The sequence below is a fragment of the Dipodomys ordii genome, unplaced genomic scaffold (genome assembly GCF_000151885.1).
Source record: "Dipodomys ordii isolate 6190 unplaced genomic scaffold, Dord_2.0 Scaffold18, whole genome shotgun sequence".
NCBI classification, from domain to species: Eukaryota; Metazoa; Chordata; class Mammalia; order Rodentia; family Heteromyidae; genus Dipodomys; species Dipodomys ordii.
In genome coordinates this window covers 12,930,743-12,949,194 of record NW_012267234.1, presented here as the reverse complement: position 1 = coordinate 12,949,194, position 18,452 = coordinate 12,930,743, and the positions used below count along the sequence as shown (strand labels likewise).

General features: G+C 42.3%; 1 protein-coding gene across 2 annotated transcripts in view; it reads left to right on the top strand.

The window, feature by feature from the left end:
• Positions 1–18,452, top strand: part of Cfdp1 (craniofacial development protein 1) — an 89,840-nt gene that overhangs the window by 1,226 nt on the left and 70,162 nt on the right. For both annotated transcript variants that reach the window (XM_013012982.1, XM_013012983.1), the window contains exons 2-5: positions 762–879; positions 3,389–3,608; positions 3,786–3,913; positions 14,176–14,295. In XM_013012982.1, the coding sequence (XP_012868436.1) occupies positions 762–879; positions 3,389–3,608; positions 3,786–3,913; positions 14,176–14,295 (586 nt within the window). The remainder of the gene's footprint in view (positions 1–761; positions 880–3,388; positions 3,609–3,785; positions 3,914–14,175; positions 14,296–18,452) is intronic.

Below are 18,452 nucleotides of genomic sequence, written 5' to 3'. Positions count from 1 at the left end.
CACGTGAGTGCCGCTGGTCTCCGGGGACGCCGTCTGCGCCCGACGGCAGCGCCGCTCCTCGAGGCTCGGAGCCAGCGCGCCGAGCCACCGCCACGTCCAGGATCGGGCTGCCCACCGCCCGCGCCCAACCCGGGCCCTGGTTGTTAGAAAGTCCCGTAGGTGGTGCTTTGCCTCTTTACAGGGTCAGCGCCTTGCTGCCTTCTCGGAACTTTTTATTTTTCTTTTCTGTGTGCGCCTGGGGCTTGAACTCGGGGCCCGGGGCGCTATCCCACCCCACCTCCACGCAAGGCTGATGCTCCACCAACTTGAACCATAGCTCCACTTCTGGCTTTTTGTTGGAGCGTTGGAGATAACAGTCTCACCGACTTTTCGGCCTGGGCTGGCTTTGAACCACAATCCTCAGGACTTTGCTACAATTGCAGGCCCCTCACCTTGCTGATGTCCTTAACTTTTTTATTCATACAGTCGCTTAGGTGAAAAAAATCTCTCATCTCAGTCGATCTTCCGCCTTCAGTCCATCCACTTCTAGAAAAGTCTCATGGACTTTTCTCTTGGGGCTGGCTTCAAGCCTCTATTTCAGCCTCCTGAGTAGCTAGCATTGCATTCGTGAGCCAAGGGTGCTTTGCTACTGGGGAGCTCTTTTCATTAATAGTTATCATTCCTATCCCACTTCCCTTCATTCTCCCCCCACCCCAACCCTTTTCACAATAGAAATGTTTTTATGTGAGAATTTCTATCTGACCCCATTATTATGATTCTAGGTGGGGAGTATAGTGAAGATGATGTCAATGAATTAGTGAAGGAAGATGAAGTGGATGGTGAAGAACAGACCCAGAAAACCAAAGGGACAAAACGGAAGGCTCAGAGCATTCCAGCCAGGTGATGCTGCCCTTTAGAGTGCTGAGATTGATCACATGACAGGGTTTGGTCTGGGATTTGTGCTTTTTTTAAAAAAAATTGTCTGGGATTCTAACCTTTCTGTCTTTTGAGGGAAACATTTGCTGATGTTTTAAAATTAAGTTCTTTGGAAAGTTAACAATTTTTTTTTTTGTACCAATCCTGGGGCTTGAAACTCAGGGCCTGGGTGCTGTCTTGTCACCTTTGTGCTTAAGGTTAGTGGCTTCATGCATGCTAGGCAAACACTGTACCACTAACCACATCCCCAGCCAAGTTAATTTTTTTTTTAATTAAGAATTGCAAGGATCTCTCTCTCTCTCCCTCTCCCTTTCCCCCTTCCCCCCCCTCTTTCTTTCATCTTGGGGCTTGAACTCAGGCTACCACTTGAGCCACAGCGCCACTTCTAGTTTTCTTGTGGTTAAATGGGCTTTCTTATCCAGACTAGCATCAAACTGCTATTCTCAGATCTCAGCCTCCTGAATAGTTAGGATTACAGTCATAAACCACCAACGCCTGGCTGTTTTATTTCTTTAAAAGTACTTCTATAACAAACTTAAAATTTAGAAAAGTCCTTTATTTCACGAAAGGAGTTCATAATGAGTTTTTCATGCCATATTGTTTGACGTAGGTTGCAGATTATTAACTACAGGGGCTTATCTCTGGCCTGGAGCCAGGATGCAGAACAGGTGACAGACAAATCAACAAGACCCATGAATTGACACAGAAAGCATGACACAGAAATGCTAGAGAGGCAACATTGCCATAAATATAAACCTTAGCCCAAGATAGCTGAGGAATCAGAAAATCCTAATTTAAAAAGGGGGGGCGGGGCATATATCTGATATTGAATTACACAGTCACCAAAGTTTGAAAAAAATTTTAAATTTTTTTATTGTTATAAAGGTGATGTGCAGCCAGGCGCCGGTGGCTCACACCTATAATCCTAGCTACCCAGAAGGCTGAGATCTGAGGATTGGATTCAAAGCCAGCCCAGGCAGGAAAGTCCATGAGACTTATCTCCAGTAAGCCACTCAGAAAACTGGAAGTGCGGTGGCTCAAGTGGTAGCGGTGGCTCAAGTGGTTGTGCTAGCATTGAGCTGAAGAGCTGAGGGACAGAGTTCAAGCCCCATGAACGACATAAATAAATACAGGTGATTGCAGAGGGGTTACAGGTAATATGTATATTTCTTTTGGGGGGGGGCCGTGTCACTCCGTTTTTTTTTTTTTTTGGTGGGTTGTGGGGCTTTAACTCAGGGCTAGAGTGCTGTCCTTGAGCCTCTTTGTGCTCAAGAATAACATTCTACCACTTGAGCCATAACACCACTTCCAGTTTTTTTTTTTTTTTTTTTTTTGGGTCCAGTCGTGGGGCCTGAACTCTGGGCCTGGGCGCTGTCCCTCAGCTCTTCAGCTCAAGGCTAGCGCTCCACCACTTGAGCCACAGCACCACTTCCGGCTTTTTTCTTTTTGCTTATGTGGTGCTGAGGAATCGAACCCAGAGTCTCAGGCATGCAAGGCAAGCGCTCTACCACTGAGCCAACTTCCCAACCCCCACTTCCAGTTTGAGTGGTTAATTGAGATAGGAGTCTCATGGGGACTTTTCTTCCCAGGCTGGCTTTGAACTAGCATCCTCTGATCTCTGCTTCTTGAGGAGCTAGGATTACAGGCATGAGCCACCAGCACCTGCCTTCTAATTAATTTTCAATTCAAATAGAAACATCTTATTTTGTCTTACTGAATACTGAAGCAGTTTATGAAAAGGAATAAAAGAACTTTAGATATTAGATGACCATAAAGTCAAAATACTATAAGATGCAATATATGCTTATGTCTTGGACACTGTACTTTTTTTTGGTCGGTCATGGGATTGAAGGCTGGGCTTGGGTGCTGTCCCTCAGCTCTTCAGCTCAAGTCTAGTGCTCTACCACTTGAGCCATGGCGCCACTTCCAGTTTTCTGGGAGTTAATTGGACATAAGAGTCTCATGGACTTTCCTGCCTGGGCTGGCTTTGAAACTCAATCCTCAGATCTCAGCCTCCTGAGTAGCTAGAATTACAGGTTTGAGCCACCAGCACCCGGTTGGACCCAGTACTCTTATCCATAAGTTTCTCTGTATTCTAACTTTCATTTCTTTACTAGGTAATGCAGAGTATTTATATTTTTTTTCCTGAGAGCTTCTGGAGGAAATAACAGAAATGAACTTGATTCCCTTCTCAATAGAATTTATTCTTCAAATGGAGGAACTTGAAAAAGTAAAAAGAAAAAAAATACTTGGCATATCTGTGTTCTTGGAATACTCTTTCTGAACAGATTAGTGCTATGAAGTGATTTGGTGTTGAAAGTGATGTGAGTGGAGACAGTGCAGACAGTAGGAACTCTAAAGTATTCAAGGGATAAAAATAATTTTGTGTTGTCTGTCCTGTGTTTCTCAAGGGATAAAAATAATTTTGTGTTGTCTGTCCTGTGTTTCTTCCTTGGTGATTGTTGGTGAATAGGAAAAGGAAACAAAGTGGCCTCTTGTTAGAAGAGGAGGAGGAGGAAGAGGATACCAGGGCAGAATCTGGAGGAACTAGTAGCGAAGAAGAAGATGGAGAAGAGCAAGAAAAAGGCATTGGGTCAGAGGTTGCAAGGAAAAAGAAAGAAGATGAACTGTGGGCCAGCTTCCTCAATGATGTGGGACCAAAGTCAAAAGCATCCCCAAGTACACAGGTTAAGGTAAGTTTAGAGATGAATATCTCTCCAGAAATATCCCAAGTTTTCAGAATTTTCTGTTTCTTTTTTCTTTGCAAACTGAGATTTGAATCTTATCGCAGAAAGCAGACTTGATACCTTATTATGGGGGCTAAGTTTAGACTTTGGTGTAACTGATTGGATTTCTTTATCTTTTCACAGACAGGAGAAGAGAGTGAAGAGACAAGTTCAAGGAAGTTGTTGGTAAAAACAGATGATTTAGAGAAACCTAAAGAAACTGAAAAAGTTAAAATCACCAAGGTGTTTGATTTTGCTGGTGAGGAAGTGAGGTAAGAGGACCTTTATATACTAATGAAGCCAATAAAACTAATGCTTTTAAAAATGAGCAACTTTCTTCTTTTTTTTTTTTTTTGGTCGGTCGCTGGGCTTGAACTCTGGGCCTGGGCGCTGTCCCTTAGCTCTTCAGCTCAAGGTGAGCGCTCTACCACTTGAGCCACTTCTGGTTTTCTAGTGGTTTATTGGAGATAGGAGTCTCACGGTCTTTCCTGCCCGGGCTGGCTTTGAACTGAGATCCTCAGATCTCAGCTTCCTGAGTAGCTAGGATTACAGGTGTGAGCCACCGGCGCCCGGCTAAAGTGAGCAACTTTAAGTTAAGTGATGTTAACATCTGTCTTCATTTTAATCCATCTTAACATTTTGGAAAAGTTTTAGATAATCTGAGAAAAATTTGTATTTCCACTTTGTCATCACATGTTTTGTGACTTTGGATAAGTCATTATTCTAAAGAGAATGTGAACTAGCCCTAGGAGGCCTCTGAAATCAGGTAGCAATTGAAAATTCTTGGGGAGAAATTTGGCTCCAATATTATTTTCTTAATGTTATTTAAATAGATTCGAAGCTTATTTACTATAATACAGAAAAACAGTAGAGGCATAAAGTCTTGACCAGTTTAGCCTACTGGGTGTTTTAAGTTAAAAGCCATATGCTTGGAGAATTTCTTTTCTTCCTCTCCCTACTTAGCTAAATTTTTTATATGAAAACTGCATTGTAATTAAAAGTTAAGAACAGATGAAATATCAATCAGTTTTTTTTAAGTGGCTATGTTTATTTCCCTTAACAGTTACAAATTAAACATGGAAACAGCCTGAAAATTGAATTTCCCCTGAAGTTATTGTTATTAAAATAATACCTGGCTGGGCGCCAGTGGTTCATGCCTGTAATCCTAGCTACTCAGGAGGCTGTGAAAAGTCTCTGTCAGGAGGCTGACATTTTAGGATTTGGGGTTCAAAGTCAGCCTGGGCAGGAAGATCTGTAAGATGCTAGTTAACCACAGAAAGCTGGAAATGGAGCTGCAGCTCAAGTGCTGGAGTGCTAGCTTTGAGCAAAAGCCCAGGAACAATTCCAGACCCCGAGTTCAACCCCATGACTGGCAAAAAAATAAGACAAAACATTAGTCTTGAGCACAAAAGCTCAGGGACAGTATTCAGTCCCAGAGTTCAAGCCCCAGGACCAGAACAAAAAAATAATAACAAAACAATAATAACTGTTTCCCAGTAATTATAATCATCCTTCCATATTGGAATATTGGTCCCACTGTCGAGCCAGATTCCTTACTCATGTTCATTACATAAATAAAATGGTGTAATATTTGTATATAAATTATTCACAGCTTTTTGCATCTCTGTATTATTTATAATACCTAGCTCAGTTTCAGTGACACACAAATAGTATTATTGTTTAGGAAATAATGACATGAAAAGTATGTACATGTGCTGTATAGATGGAATTCTATTTTTCTGCATATTTTCTGTCTGCATCATTGAATTGATGATGTGGAACCCAGCAATACAGAATCAATCAGCTGCACTTTTGTTTCATTTGTGTTTCACTTTTGTTTTGTTGCTTATTCATGCTGGTACTCAGGCTTGAACTAGATATTTCAGCTTAAACTCAGCAGTGCTTTTACTCACTTTTTAATTCTGCCCCTTAAGCTACACTTCTAATTCCAGCTTTTTGCCTATGCTGGTTTTGCCTGTCCTCAGATATCAGCCTCCTGAATAGCTAAGATTATAGGTATGAGCCACTGGCACCCACCTGAACTGTATGTAACCAATGAAAATGCATTTTGAAAGACGAAATTTGGCATGATCAATTTTATCAATAGTATGGAGCAAAAACTTACTGTTTTATTTTCTCCTAAACATTGTCTTATGAAAACTGTCATACAGAAATGTTGCTGGAGGGCTGGGAATATGCCTTAGTGGTAGAATGCTTGCCTAGCAATGCATAAAGCTCTGGAATTGATTTCTCAGTACCATATAGACAGTGGAGCTTTGGCTTAAGTAGTACAGTGCTAGCCTTGAGCAAAAGAAGCTCAGGGACAGTACCCAACCCTGAGTTCAAGACCCAGTACTGGCAGAAAAAAAATGTTGCCAGAATAGAATGAATACCCATGTGCTTATTCGTTGTTTTGCCTTTAATATACTTGTATTTTTTTTGTTTTATTTAATCCATTTGGGAATTGCTTATAAACATTATAACATTTAGTTCTTACATACTTCAGCACATGTCTCCTTTTTGTTCTATAGGAGATCCAGGATTGATAATGACAAGTTAGATCACACAGACCACATCTGTTAGAGTTGTTTATTATAAGGTACTCTTTTTTTTGGGGGGGGGGCCTGAACGCTGGGCCTGGGCACTGTCCCTCAGCTCTTCAGCTCAAGGCGAGTGCTCTACCATTTGAGCCACAGCACCACTTCCGGCCTTTTTTTTCTGCTTATGTGGTGCTGAGGAATCGAACCCAGGGCCTCGTGTATGCAAGGCAAGCACTCTACCACTGAGCCACCTTCCCAACCCTAAGGTACTCTTTTCCTTGGGAGTTAGTTGTTTTGGGGATTCGTTCGAGAATGATGATATGAATTGGTAACTCTATTGGAAGTTACTGAATTGTCCAATGGGGTTAAAGAGAACACTGTCAGTAAGCCAATCATTGATAAGTCCTATAAAAATAATGCAGAGACATCTGGGTGCCAGTGGCTCACACCTGTAATCCTGGCTGCTCAGGAGGTTGAGATCTGAGGATCATGGTTCAAAGCCAGGCCATGTAGGAAAGTCTGTGAGACTCTTACCTCCAATTAATCGCCAAAAAGCTGAAAGTGGGCTGTCTCATCTGGTTTGCCTTGAGCACAAGTGCCCAGTCTCTGAATTCAAGCCCCAGTAGCAGCAAAAAATAAAAATAATGTAGGGAAGTTCTATAAACGTAATACACTAAGCTGGATACTGGTGGCTCATGCCTGTAATTCCAGCTATTTAGGAGGCTGAGATCTGAGAGATCACAGTTCAAAGCTAGCCTGGGCAGGAAAGACTATGAGACTCTTTTCTCTAATAAGCTACTCAGAAAAAGCTTGAAGTGGCACTGTGGCTCAAGTGGTAGAGGGCTAGCCTTTGAGCAAAAGCTCAGGGACAATGTGCAGGCCCAGAGTTCAAGCCCCAGAACTGGCAAAATAATAATAATTATTTTTGTACTGTGTTGATGTTGCATTAGACATATAGATTTAAAATAAAAACTTTTACACTTCTGTTTTAGCCTGGATTATATCCATGTGCATACAGAATACCCAAGGAAGAGTTATTTTTATCTTTACCAGGAGCCTGCATAGAGAGCTCAAAAAGCTGGGAATAAGCTGATCAAATTAAAATTTATGGTTTGTTTGCAAATACAAATATATTCCACAAGTTTACTACTTAATTTTTGAAAGTAAGCAGCAAGTTTTAATAATGGCTGTGTATTCAAGGAGTTTGCTGTTTCCACATTTTGTCAGAAGAGGGCAGTACCAAATCTATCAAAAAGGAAACATGAATATGGAAGGACTTATTTTTTTCATTAATTATATACTCATGCACACGTTTATTTCTGAAAGTAATATGTTTATTGTTTGTAAAAAGCCATAAATTGCAAGACAAGAGATAGTACTCTTTTTTTTTTTTTGTCTTTTTTCTTTTGGTACTGGGGATTAAACTCAGGATGTTGTTGTTTGTTTGTTTTTTGTCAGTCGTGGGGCCTGAACTCGGGGCCTGGGCGCTATCCCTCAGCATTTCAGCTCAAGGCTAGTGCTCTACCACATGAGCCACAGCACCACTTCCAGCTTTTTTCTTTTTGTTTATGTAGTGCTGAGGAATCAAACCCAGGGCCTCATGCATGCAAGGCAAGCACTCTACCACTGAGCCACCTCCCCAGCCCTAAACTCAGGATGTTATACTTGCTAGGCAAGCACATTGCCACTGAGTCACATCCCAGCCCAAGAAAGTATTCTTTAACTATCTCTTCCTAAAGAGAATGGAAACTTTATTAATACTTGGTATGTTGGCAGGAATTTTTTTAAACATTATTTATATTTAACTTTGGTTATAAGTAACCTTCTTGAGGGAAATTTGAATTTTAATTAACAATCCAGATATAAATTGGTGCCTGGATTTAAGCATATCTTTTCATCCTGTCCTTTTTTTTATTATTATTATTTTGGTTGGTCATGGGCTTAAATTCAGGGTCTGGATGCTGTCCATGGGCTCTTTTTTGCTCAAAGCTAGCAATCTACCACTTTGAGCCACAGCTCCACTTCTAGTTTGTTTTCTGAGTGGTTGATTGGAAGTAAGAGTCTCATGGGGACTTTCTTGCCCAGGCTGTCTTTGAACCAGGATCTTCAGCTCTCAACCTCCTGAGTACCTGTGATTAGAGATATGAGGCAGCACCTGGCTCTTTTCGTCTATTGATATCATTATTCTGCTTTTTCTTTTTGTCTTTGTATTAAGTTAAGAACTTTACTACCTCTTTAAGAAATGTGCGAAGGCTCGTAATGGCTTGGAAGAGCGTGTAAGTGTAAGCATAAGGTAATGTTAGCACAAAACTAGTCTTAGTTTTTCTTTTCTTTTTTTTCTTTTTTTGGTCCGGTAGTGGGGCCTGAACTCTGGGCCTAGGCTATGTCCCTCAGCTCTTCAGCTCAAGGCTAGCGCTCTACCACTTGAGCCACAGTGCCACTTCTGGCTTTTTTTTCTGCTTATGTGGTACTGAGGAATTGAACCCAGGGTCTCATGCGTGCAAGGCAAGCGCTCTACCACTGAGCCACCTTCCCAGCCCTAGTCTTAGTTTTTCTAATGGTGTTTTGATTGTTCATTTTGGATTTTTGGTGTTTCATAGTTTATTAACCTTGGTGAATGGGGAAAATGCTATTCTTATCTGTCCTTACCATATAACTAGCTGAGCCAACTAGCTCAGACTTTTTAAAATGATTCATCTTTTGGAAAAGGCCAGTCATGGAAAGTTTCTGCCCAAGTGAAGATTTTTCAGGAAGTACTGAGTAAGTGAAAATGAATTTAAAATGGAATTTCTGTTTGAGAATACCTGAATTAATTGCTGCTAATAATAGGCCTTTTTCCAGTGGGTACTGGTGGCTCATGCCTGTGATCCTCACTACTCAGGAAAGTGACATCTGAGCATCCGCCTTCAAAGCCAGCCTGGGAAGGAAAATCTGTGAGACTCTTATCTCCAGTTAGCCAGCAGTTAGCTCAAGGACATTAGGCCTTTTCCTGTCAGGGGTCCCTATTGTAGTAGATACTCTATGCTCACTTTACCTACTTGCATTATCTTTACTTTTTTTTCTTTTTTTTGGCAATGGTGGGGCCTGAACTCTGTGCCTGGGCGTTGTCCCTTAGCTCTTCAGCTCAAGGCTAGCGCTCTACCACTTGAGCCACAGCACCACTTCTGGCTTTTTCTGCTTATGTGGTGCTGAGGAATTGAACCCAGGGCCTCATGCATGCAGGGCAAGCATTCTACCACTGAGCCACCTTCCCAGCCCATCAGGGGTCCCTTTTGTGTATGAAGTGGTCTATAATTTAACTATTCTTCTTGAGAATGCTTTGGTAGACTAATCTCTTATTATTGTTTAAAGTAGAGTTCTAATATTCCCAGTCTAAAGAATAATCTTGTAATGTTTGCATCAGTTATCAAAAATCCTGAAAAAATAAAAGTTTTTAAGCCAGGCACTGGTGGCTCACACCTGTAATCCTAGCTATTCAGGAGGCTGAGATCTGGGGAAAGCCAGCTCAGGCAAGAAAAATCCATGAGATTTTTTTTTTATCTCCAATTAACCATCAGGCCCTGAGTTCAAGGTCTACGACTGACAAAAGAAAAAAGCTTTATGTATTATGTTTTCTAGTGAATTATGGGCAAGACTCTGGTACTAGAAAGAGTTGTTTCCACTGGTTATTCTTTCTCCATGCCTTCTCTGCAGTGCTTACTATTTCATGAATTGTCATGGCTTGCTTTCATGGTTGTTCTGCTATCCTGTGAGCTTAAGGAAGAAGTAATTGTGTCTACCCAGTGCCAGGATCACGGTAGCGTCTCCTAAAATATTTATCCAAGTAGTTAATGAAAGTAATAAACCCAGAGCTCTATCTTTGAACAAAAGAAGCTTAGGGACAATGCTCAGGTGCTGAGTTCAAGCCCAAGGACTGGCAAAAAAAAAAAAAAGTTGCTTTTGGGAAGGTGGCTCAGTGGTAGAGTGCTTGCCTTGCATGCCTGAGACCCTGGATTTAATTCCTCAACACCACATAAGCAGAAAAGGCCAGAAGTGGCACTGTGGTTCAAGTGGTAGAGCACTAGCCTTGAGCTGAAGAGCTCAGGAACAGTGCCCAGGCCCAGAGTTCAGGCCCCATGACTGACAAAAAAAAAAAGAAAAGAAAAAGAAAGTAGTAAACCTAGAAAACAACAAAATCAAGCATGCATGATGCTAAGACTGTGCTTATTCCCAATAAATTGGGCTGACATTCTGAAATTTCACAGTGGTCTGTCTTGATGTATATTTTTTAAAGATTTGTTCCATGAGTAGTCTGTGACTTTTGGGGGTTGATGGGGTTTGTAGTTCTGGCATGTGCCTCCCACATATTAGGCAAACACTCTACCACTTGAACCATGTCTCCAGCCCTTAAATGTTTTATTTATTTTTGCTGGTCCTGAGAATTGAACTCAGGGCCTGAGCTCTGTGAGCCACTGGTGACCAGCAAGACACAGTTTGAAATATAAAACACGAGCTGGGTGCCAGTTCCTCACGCCTGTAATCCTAGCTACTCAGAAGGTTGAGATTTGAGAATCAGGTTCAAAGCCAGCCAGGGCAGGAATGTCTATGAGATTCTTGCCCCCAACAAAAACTACTCAGAAAAAGCTGGAAGTGGTACTGTGGCTTAAGTTGTAAGCCATAGGAGGCTCAAGGACAAATCTTAGGCCCTGAATTCAAGCCCTAGGACTGGTCCCCCCAAAAATACCTGGGTCTTGATAACTTTGCCCTGCTAGACTTGAACTCTCTCCATCCTCCAAAGTTCCTCCCAAGTAGTTAAGATTACAGGCACGAACCACCAATTCTAGCTCTGTACTTCTTTTTGCAGAAGCTTATCCTTCCTTCTAAGAAATTTATTTTAGGGGGAAGATTGAATTCAGAGCGTCAAGCTTCCATACCAACATTGAGCCACACCCCAGTTCTGGATTTTTTTTGGGGGGGGTCAGTATCAAGGTTTGAACTTGGCCTGGGAGCTGTCCCTGAGCTTTTTAGCTCAAGGCTAGCCCTCTACCACTGGAGCCACAGCGCCATGTCTGGTTTTCCGAGTGGTTTAATGGAGAGAGTCTCACAGACCCCTAGGGGCTGGGAAGGTGGCTCAGTTGTGGAGTGCTTGCCTTGAATGCATGAGGCCTTGGGTTTGTATCCTTAGCACCACATAAGCAGAAAAGGCCAGAAGTGGCATTGTGGCTCAAATGATAGAGTGCTGGCCCTGAGCTGAAGAGCTCTGAGGAACAGGGCCCAGGCCCAGAGTTCAGGCCCCATGACCGACCCCCCCAAAAAAGTTCTTGCTATCAATTTAATGAGCTGGGTTTTTTTCTTCTGTGCGTGTGTGTGCCAAACCTGGAGCTTGAACTCAGGGCCTGAGTGCTGTCCCTAAGCTTTTTTTCTTCTTCCTGGTTCCTCCCCTCCCCCCCCCACACCCCCATGGCTCAAAGCTACTGCTCTACTACTTGAGCGAGGCTCTCCTTCCTTTTTTCTCTCTTTCCTTCCTTCTTTCTTTCTTTCTTGAACTCTGGGCTTGGGTGCTGTCCCTGTGCTCTTCAGCTCAAGGCAAGTGCTCTACCGATTGAGCCACAGTACCACTTCCAGTTTTCTGGTGGTTTATTGGAGATAAGAATCTCACGGACTTTCCTGCCCTGGCTGGCTTTGAACCGATCCTCAGATCTCAGCCTCCTGAGTAGCTAGGATTACAGGCATGAGCTATCAACGCCTGGCTCCATTTCTTTCTTTCTTTTTTTTTTTTGGTCAGTCATGGGGCTTGAACTCTGGGCCTGGGAGCATCCCTCAGCTCTTCAGCTAAAGACGAGTGCTCTACCACTTGAGCCACAACGCCACTTCCGGTTTTCTAGTGGTTTATTGGAGATAAGAGTCTCACGGACTTTCCTGTCCAGGCTGGCTTTGAAGGGGACTTTCCTGCCCGGGCTGGCTTTGAAGTGCGAGCCTCAGATCTCAGCCTCCTGAATAGCTAGGATTACAGGCATGAGCCACCGGCACCCAGCTAAAACATTTTTTTTTAATTTTTGCTTTTGGCCAATCCTGGGACTTGAACTCAAGGCCTGTGTGCTGTCCCTTAGCTTCTTTTGCTCAAGGCTAGTGTTCTACCATTTGGCACAGCTCCACTTTTGGCCTTTTGGTGATTAATGAGATAGGAGTCTCATGGACTTTCCTACCTTAGCTGGCTTTGAACCATAGTCCTCAGACCTCAGCCTCCTGAGTAGCTAGGATTATAGATGTGAGCTACCGGCACCCTGTTTTGTTCTTATTTGTGTTTTTTAAGTAGTTTTGGGGATTGAAGTCAAGGCCGTGCATTTGTTAAGCAAGCACTCTACCTCATGAGTCACACCTCCAGCCCTTCTGGGATTCTGTGGTACAAATTGACTTGCTTGTTGTTGGCTTAAATGATAAGAGAATACAAACCAAAGACAATAACTTTCTATTTGCTTCCTATTTCTTACAAATTTGATTAGTCTCTTTTCTGTTAGACATCTGGATATCTTTGTATAGTTGTAGTTTTTAAATTTGCTATTATTTAATAGGGTATATTTGGTAGGGAGAGAATAAGGATGTGTAAATGGGAGCTTCTAGCTCTTCATTAATTCTGTTGAATCTGCTCCTTTCCACTTTCTTCTTGTGTGGTGACTGAATTCCAAATAATTCTTGGTGGTGGCTGCACAAAGGCCCCTTCCATAATCGGTCATGTTAGGGATTTGGAAGCATGTTAGATGGGAAATTTATGACAGCCTTTTTTTTTTTTTTTTTTGCACAGTCGTGGGGCTTGAACTCTGGTCCTGGGTACTGTTCCTGAGCTCTTCAGTTCAAAGCGAGCATTCTACCACCTGAGCCACAGCACCACTTCTTGTTTTTTGGTAGTTAATTGAAGATAAGAGTCTCATGGACTTTCCTACCCAGGCTGGCTTTGAACTGTGATCCTCAGATTTCAGCCTCCTGAGTAGCTAGGATTTGCAGGCGTGAGCCACCGGCATCCGGCATCCTGATGCAGGATTCTCTCTAGCATTGTTGCTTTATCTCTGCATAGTCTTAATTAGTAACTTAACTCCCAAGATTTCACTTTTCAAAGTCATGAATGTAAATATGTCGGCCAGCTGTTGTTACAATAATGCCAACAAACCATCCCCAACTTAGCAGCATGCAGCAAACAAAAGCATTTATTTGCTGCTCATGTACATATAAGTATGTGGGATATGACTGAGCTGTTTGGATGAAGGCTTAACCTTTACTCTGTGCTAAAGGCAGGTGCAAGAGCTACCTGGAAAGTGAATAAACATAAACTTACATTTCCTCAGAGGTGGAATTTAGAGGATGTACCAGTCATTCTTGGCTAGTCTTTTATTGGATAAGCTGGTTGAACACTTACTATATAATGACCATAATTTTGGATCCTCCTACTGACAGATGAGAATATAAACAGCATTCTTCATGTTTTTGTTCACTGGCAAGTCATAGAGGCATTAGGTAAATTCTCTTAATGTTTATCTGAAATTTCAGGCACCATATTTTCCTTTTTTTTTGGTCCGGTCGTGGGGCCTGAACTCTGGGCCTGAGCACTGTCCCTCAGCTCTTCAGCTCAAGGCTAGCACTCTACCACTTGAGCCACAACACCACTTCCGGCTTTTTTCTTTTTGCTTATGTGGTGCTGAGGAATCGAACCCAGGGCCTCAGGCTTGCAAGGCAAGCGCTCTACCACTGAGCCACCTTCCCAGCCCCAGGCACCATATTTTCTTATCCTTAGTTAATTTATAGAATTTAGGATTATGGAGGGCAGTTTTTCTAGATTTGAAATGACACTAGTTATCTTCCCTTTTCCTAGATTTTTTTTTGGGGGGGGGTCCAGTTGTAGGGCCTGAACTCTGGGCCTGGGCAAGCACTCTACCACTGAGCCGCCTTCCCAGCCCCCTTTTCCTAGATTTTTGCTTCTCCTTGTTCTTCTTGGAAATTTTATGTTTCTTTCCTTGAAACAGGGTAACTAAGGAAGTGGATGCTACATCTAAAGAAGCCAAATCCTTCTTGAAGCAGAACGAGAAAGAAAAGCCACAGGCTAATGTTCCTTCAACGCTGCCATCACTCCCTGCTGGATCAGGGTGAGTATTTTAAGGTTCAGACCCAGATGTACTTAACACTTGGGAAAGCTGTTTTCCAAAGGACCTGCTTTAAAAACTGCAGTACTTTTGTTTTCTTTGCCAAGAGAGAGAATTAAAGGGAATTATTACTGTTGATCTGCCTTTCCTGAAGTATTTACCAAGAAGGAACATACAACAAAAATTACTTGCTTTCTTAATTCCAGCTTTAAAGAAGCACTAGTTTTTAGTGCTTACTGCAAAGTTGAACTGGTATATTTTGCATCTAAAATAATGTTTGGATAGCATTATCAGCAATTTATCAAATTGCCCCTCTCTTTGGTACTGAGAATCAAATCTAACATGTTGTTGTTAGGTTGCTGGACTAGCTCTGTACTACTGAGCTATGTCCTCAGCGCAAGAACTTTTAAGGAACATTTGAATGGAATATTTAATCACATCCTCATGATCTCAAAGCATACATAAAAAGCATAACAAAAGGTTGGGCTAACATACATAATTCTAGCTACTCTGGAGGCTAAGATCTGAGGATTGTAGTTCAAAGCCAGCCTGGGCAGGAGACTCTTACCTCCTGTTACTTACCCAAAGACACCAGAATTAGAGCTGTGGCTCAAGTGGTAGAATGCTAGCCTTGAATAAAAGTTGCTCAGGAGCTGGGCGCCGGTGGCTCATGCCTGTAATCCTAGCTACTTAGGAGGCTGAGATCTAAGGATTGAGGTTCAAAGCCATCCTGGACAGGAAAGTCTGTGAAACTCTTATCTCCAATAAACCACCAGAAAACCAGAAGTGGCACTGTGGGTCAAGTGGTAGAGCGCTAGCCTTGAGCTGAAGAGCTGAGGGACAGAGCTCAGGCCCAGAGTTCAATCCCTATGACCAACCAAAAAAAAAAAAAGGAGCTCAGGGACAGTGGCTAGGCCCTAAGTTCAAGTCCCAGGACTCAGTTTACATACTTTTTTTTTGATCATGGGGCTTGAACTCTGGGCCTGAGTGCTGTCCCTCAGCTCCTCAGCTCAAGGCTAGAACTCTACCACTTGAGCCACAGCGCCGCTTCCAGTTTTCTGGTGGTTTATTTGCGATAAGAATATCACAGCTTTTCCTGTCCAGGCTGGCTTTGAACCATGATCCTAGGATCTCAGCCTCCTAAGTAGCTAGGATTACAGGTGTGAGTCACTGGCAGCTGGCTTATTAATTTTTAAAATTTATTTTATTTATTTAAACTGGTAAAGCAATGGTTGGGGGAGAAAATGGGAGAGAGACAAAACATTTCCTACAGGAAATGGAAGTTAAAGACTTTGAGATTGGCTTTGCTCTCTTGCTCAGGCAGAACTCAAACTCTTCTTTTTTTTTTTTTTTTTTTGGGTCCCGTCGTGGGGCCTGAACTGTGGGCCTGGAGGCTCTCCCTCAACTCTTCAGCTCAAGGCTAGCGCTCTACCACTTGAGCCACAGTACCACTTCTGGCTTTTTTCTTTTTGCTTATATGGTGCTGAGGAATGGAACCCAGAGCCTCAGGCATGCAAGGCAAGTGCTCTACCATTGAGCCACCTTCCCAGGCCCTCAAACTCTTCTTGAAGGCTGGCTTAGGTGATTAGATTATCAACATTGGCATTATCTCTAAACTGACTTAGCAAGATTCCTGCCAAAACTGGGCTGTACTGGTCCAGCAAGGATAAGGGAGTGTGGCAAGGCTTAATCAAGAATAAGACTGAGACAAGCCTGACTGAAGTTTTAAGAAAAGAGTCTTTCTCGGGTATGCATACAGGGCAGCTCCCTAGGCAGAGAGCAATAGGGATAAGGTCATAGAAGAAATCTGGAGAGGCTGATTAGAAGCTGTTCCTGGGAGCTATTCCAGTTGAATGTTCCGAAATTTTTTTCAATAGATTAATTACTGCTCACTCCCTTATAAGGGGGTAAAGTGAAATCTGACCCAAATCAAGTTCTTTAAAAGCTGTAATGGTCAATAACTGCCAAGAGCCTGAGTCACAGTCTTCAGAACTATAGATAAAAATGAGAATTCATTTATTTATAATACAGTACATGCTGTATCATGAACTTAAATTTCTGATGTGTTGACTGACCTTCAGGGCTAGTCTGATTGTTAGAATTATGCTTGGGAAAAAGCAGGTCGGAAGGAATTCAGCTACCCTGAGTGTCAGAGTGGACTTGTTCTTCCAGTACAAACTTTAGAAACTGCTGCAGACTCCATATGCTGGATATGGAATTATTTATTTATTTGCCAGTTCTGGGGCTTGAACTCAGGGCCTGGGCACTGTCCCTGAGCTCCTTTTGCTCAAGGCTAGCACTCTATCACCTGAGCCACAGCACCACGTCAGGTTTTTTCTCTTTATATGGTACTGAGGGATCGAACCCAGTGCTTCCTGCATGTTAGGCAAGCACTCTACCACTAAGCCACATTCCCAGCCTGGAAAATTTCTTCAAGGGAAAATCTATAGGAATAATCTTTATTTGATCAAAAGAAAATGCAACAAAATATCTTTCACTTTTTTTTGGGGGGGGGGAGGAGAGAAGCTGCTTCAGTTTATAGAACTTGTGTAGCAAAAATCATGTTATTTGCTTATTTTCCTTTTCTGTAAACAGATTTAAGCAATACAGGAAAACCAGAGCAGGATAGTAAAACATCCTGTCTCACGTCGTTAGCTAACAAATATGAGCAGATTCAGAGGAGCAAATGTTTGTAACTGAAAATGCATTTCCTCCATGTGTTTAAAATAGCACACTGCTTAGACTATAAAAAGCCAAAGTTTATGCTTTGGGAATGGAGTAAAACCCTCTTTTAATTAGAGGCCAGAATCAGACTGCAAGAAGTATTCTGTCTACATTTGGCAGTAAAAATCTTAGTGTCTCTAAATTCCCAGAGTCCCGTCATTCCAAGTTCTTGATCCTTCTCTTCCCGGCAGCCTCTGTCTTTACCACCAGCACCACTACAGTCACTTGTAGCTAGCTTTCATCTAGCTGGCTGGCTGGCTAGACTTCAACTCCACATTTGCTACTACTTTTAACCCAACATTGATTACTTATTCTGTTAGTCTCATCAAAATTTATAATCCTAGCTGTAGGCATTTGCTTGTTTTTTTGGAGGGCCTAGTTCTTAGCTGCCTCCTTAAAGGCTAGAAACAACCTAAAGCAATAAAACGTAAGCTAGAAAGACAGGATTTTCCCCTGTAGTTTTATCTTGTCTTCTTGGTCTGTTAAGCAAGGAAAAAAGTGTAACTGTTGAATCTCAAAAAACCTCTTGGGGGCTGTGAAGTTGGCTTAGTGTAGATTGCTTGCCTCGCATGAGGCCCTGGGTTCGATTCCTCAGCACCACATAAACAGAAAAGGCAGGAAGTGGCGCTGTGGCTCAAGTGGTAGAGCACTAGCCTTGAGCTTAAGAGCTGAGGGGCAGTGCCCAGGCCTAGAGTTCAAGCCCCACAACTGACAAACAAACAAAAAAACCTACCTCTTGGGTGGTATCTGTTGAAGCAAGTTTGTCCCAAAGCTAGAAGAGACAGAATTCCTCAGTGCCATACTAAAGATTAAGTCCCAGACTAAAGACTAAGAAGACAGTAATGCCTGACCTGGTGGTTTGCCTGTGTTCAGTATACTTGACCAGTCCCAGGAACCTAATGACTGAGCATGAACTTCGCTCATTTTAGCTTTTAAGTGTTTCAATATTACTGCCTTGATAAAAGAATATTAAGCATTTTACATAAAATAATAAAAATCAGATGTAGCCATGCTATTGGGAGGAAATATTCCCAAGGTTTGGTTAGAATCTATTATGATGATCAAAAGCAGTCAGACCCCTGACCATGTAGTTTTATTTATTTTTTCTTTTGGTTTTGTTTTTAAGTCCAGGCTGGTCTCAAACTCATGCTCCTACTGCCTCAGCATTTTGATTTTTTTTTTTTAAGGGTATTTTAAAAGGATTGTTGTCATATTGTGGGGAACATTTCAAAGCTGGAGCTAATGATACTTTACATGTTTTCATTAAAATGAAAGAGCCTGTAAATTACAGCAATTATTTATATCCATAAAAACAAAAAAGATGAGCTACTTCAAAAATTTGACCTCATGGGCTGGGAAGGTGGCTCAGTGGTAGAGCGCTTGCCTTGCATGCCTGAGGCCCTGGGTTCCATTCCTCAGCACCACATAAGCAAAAA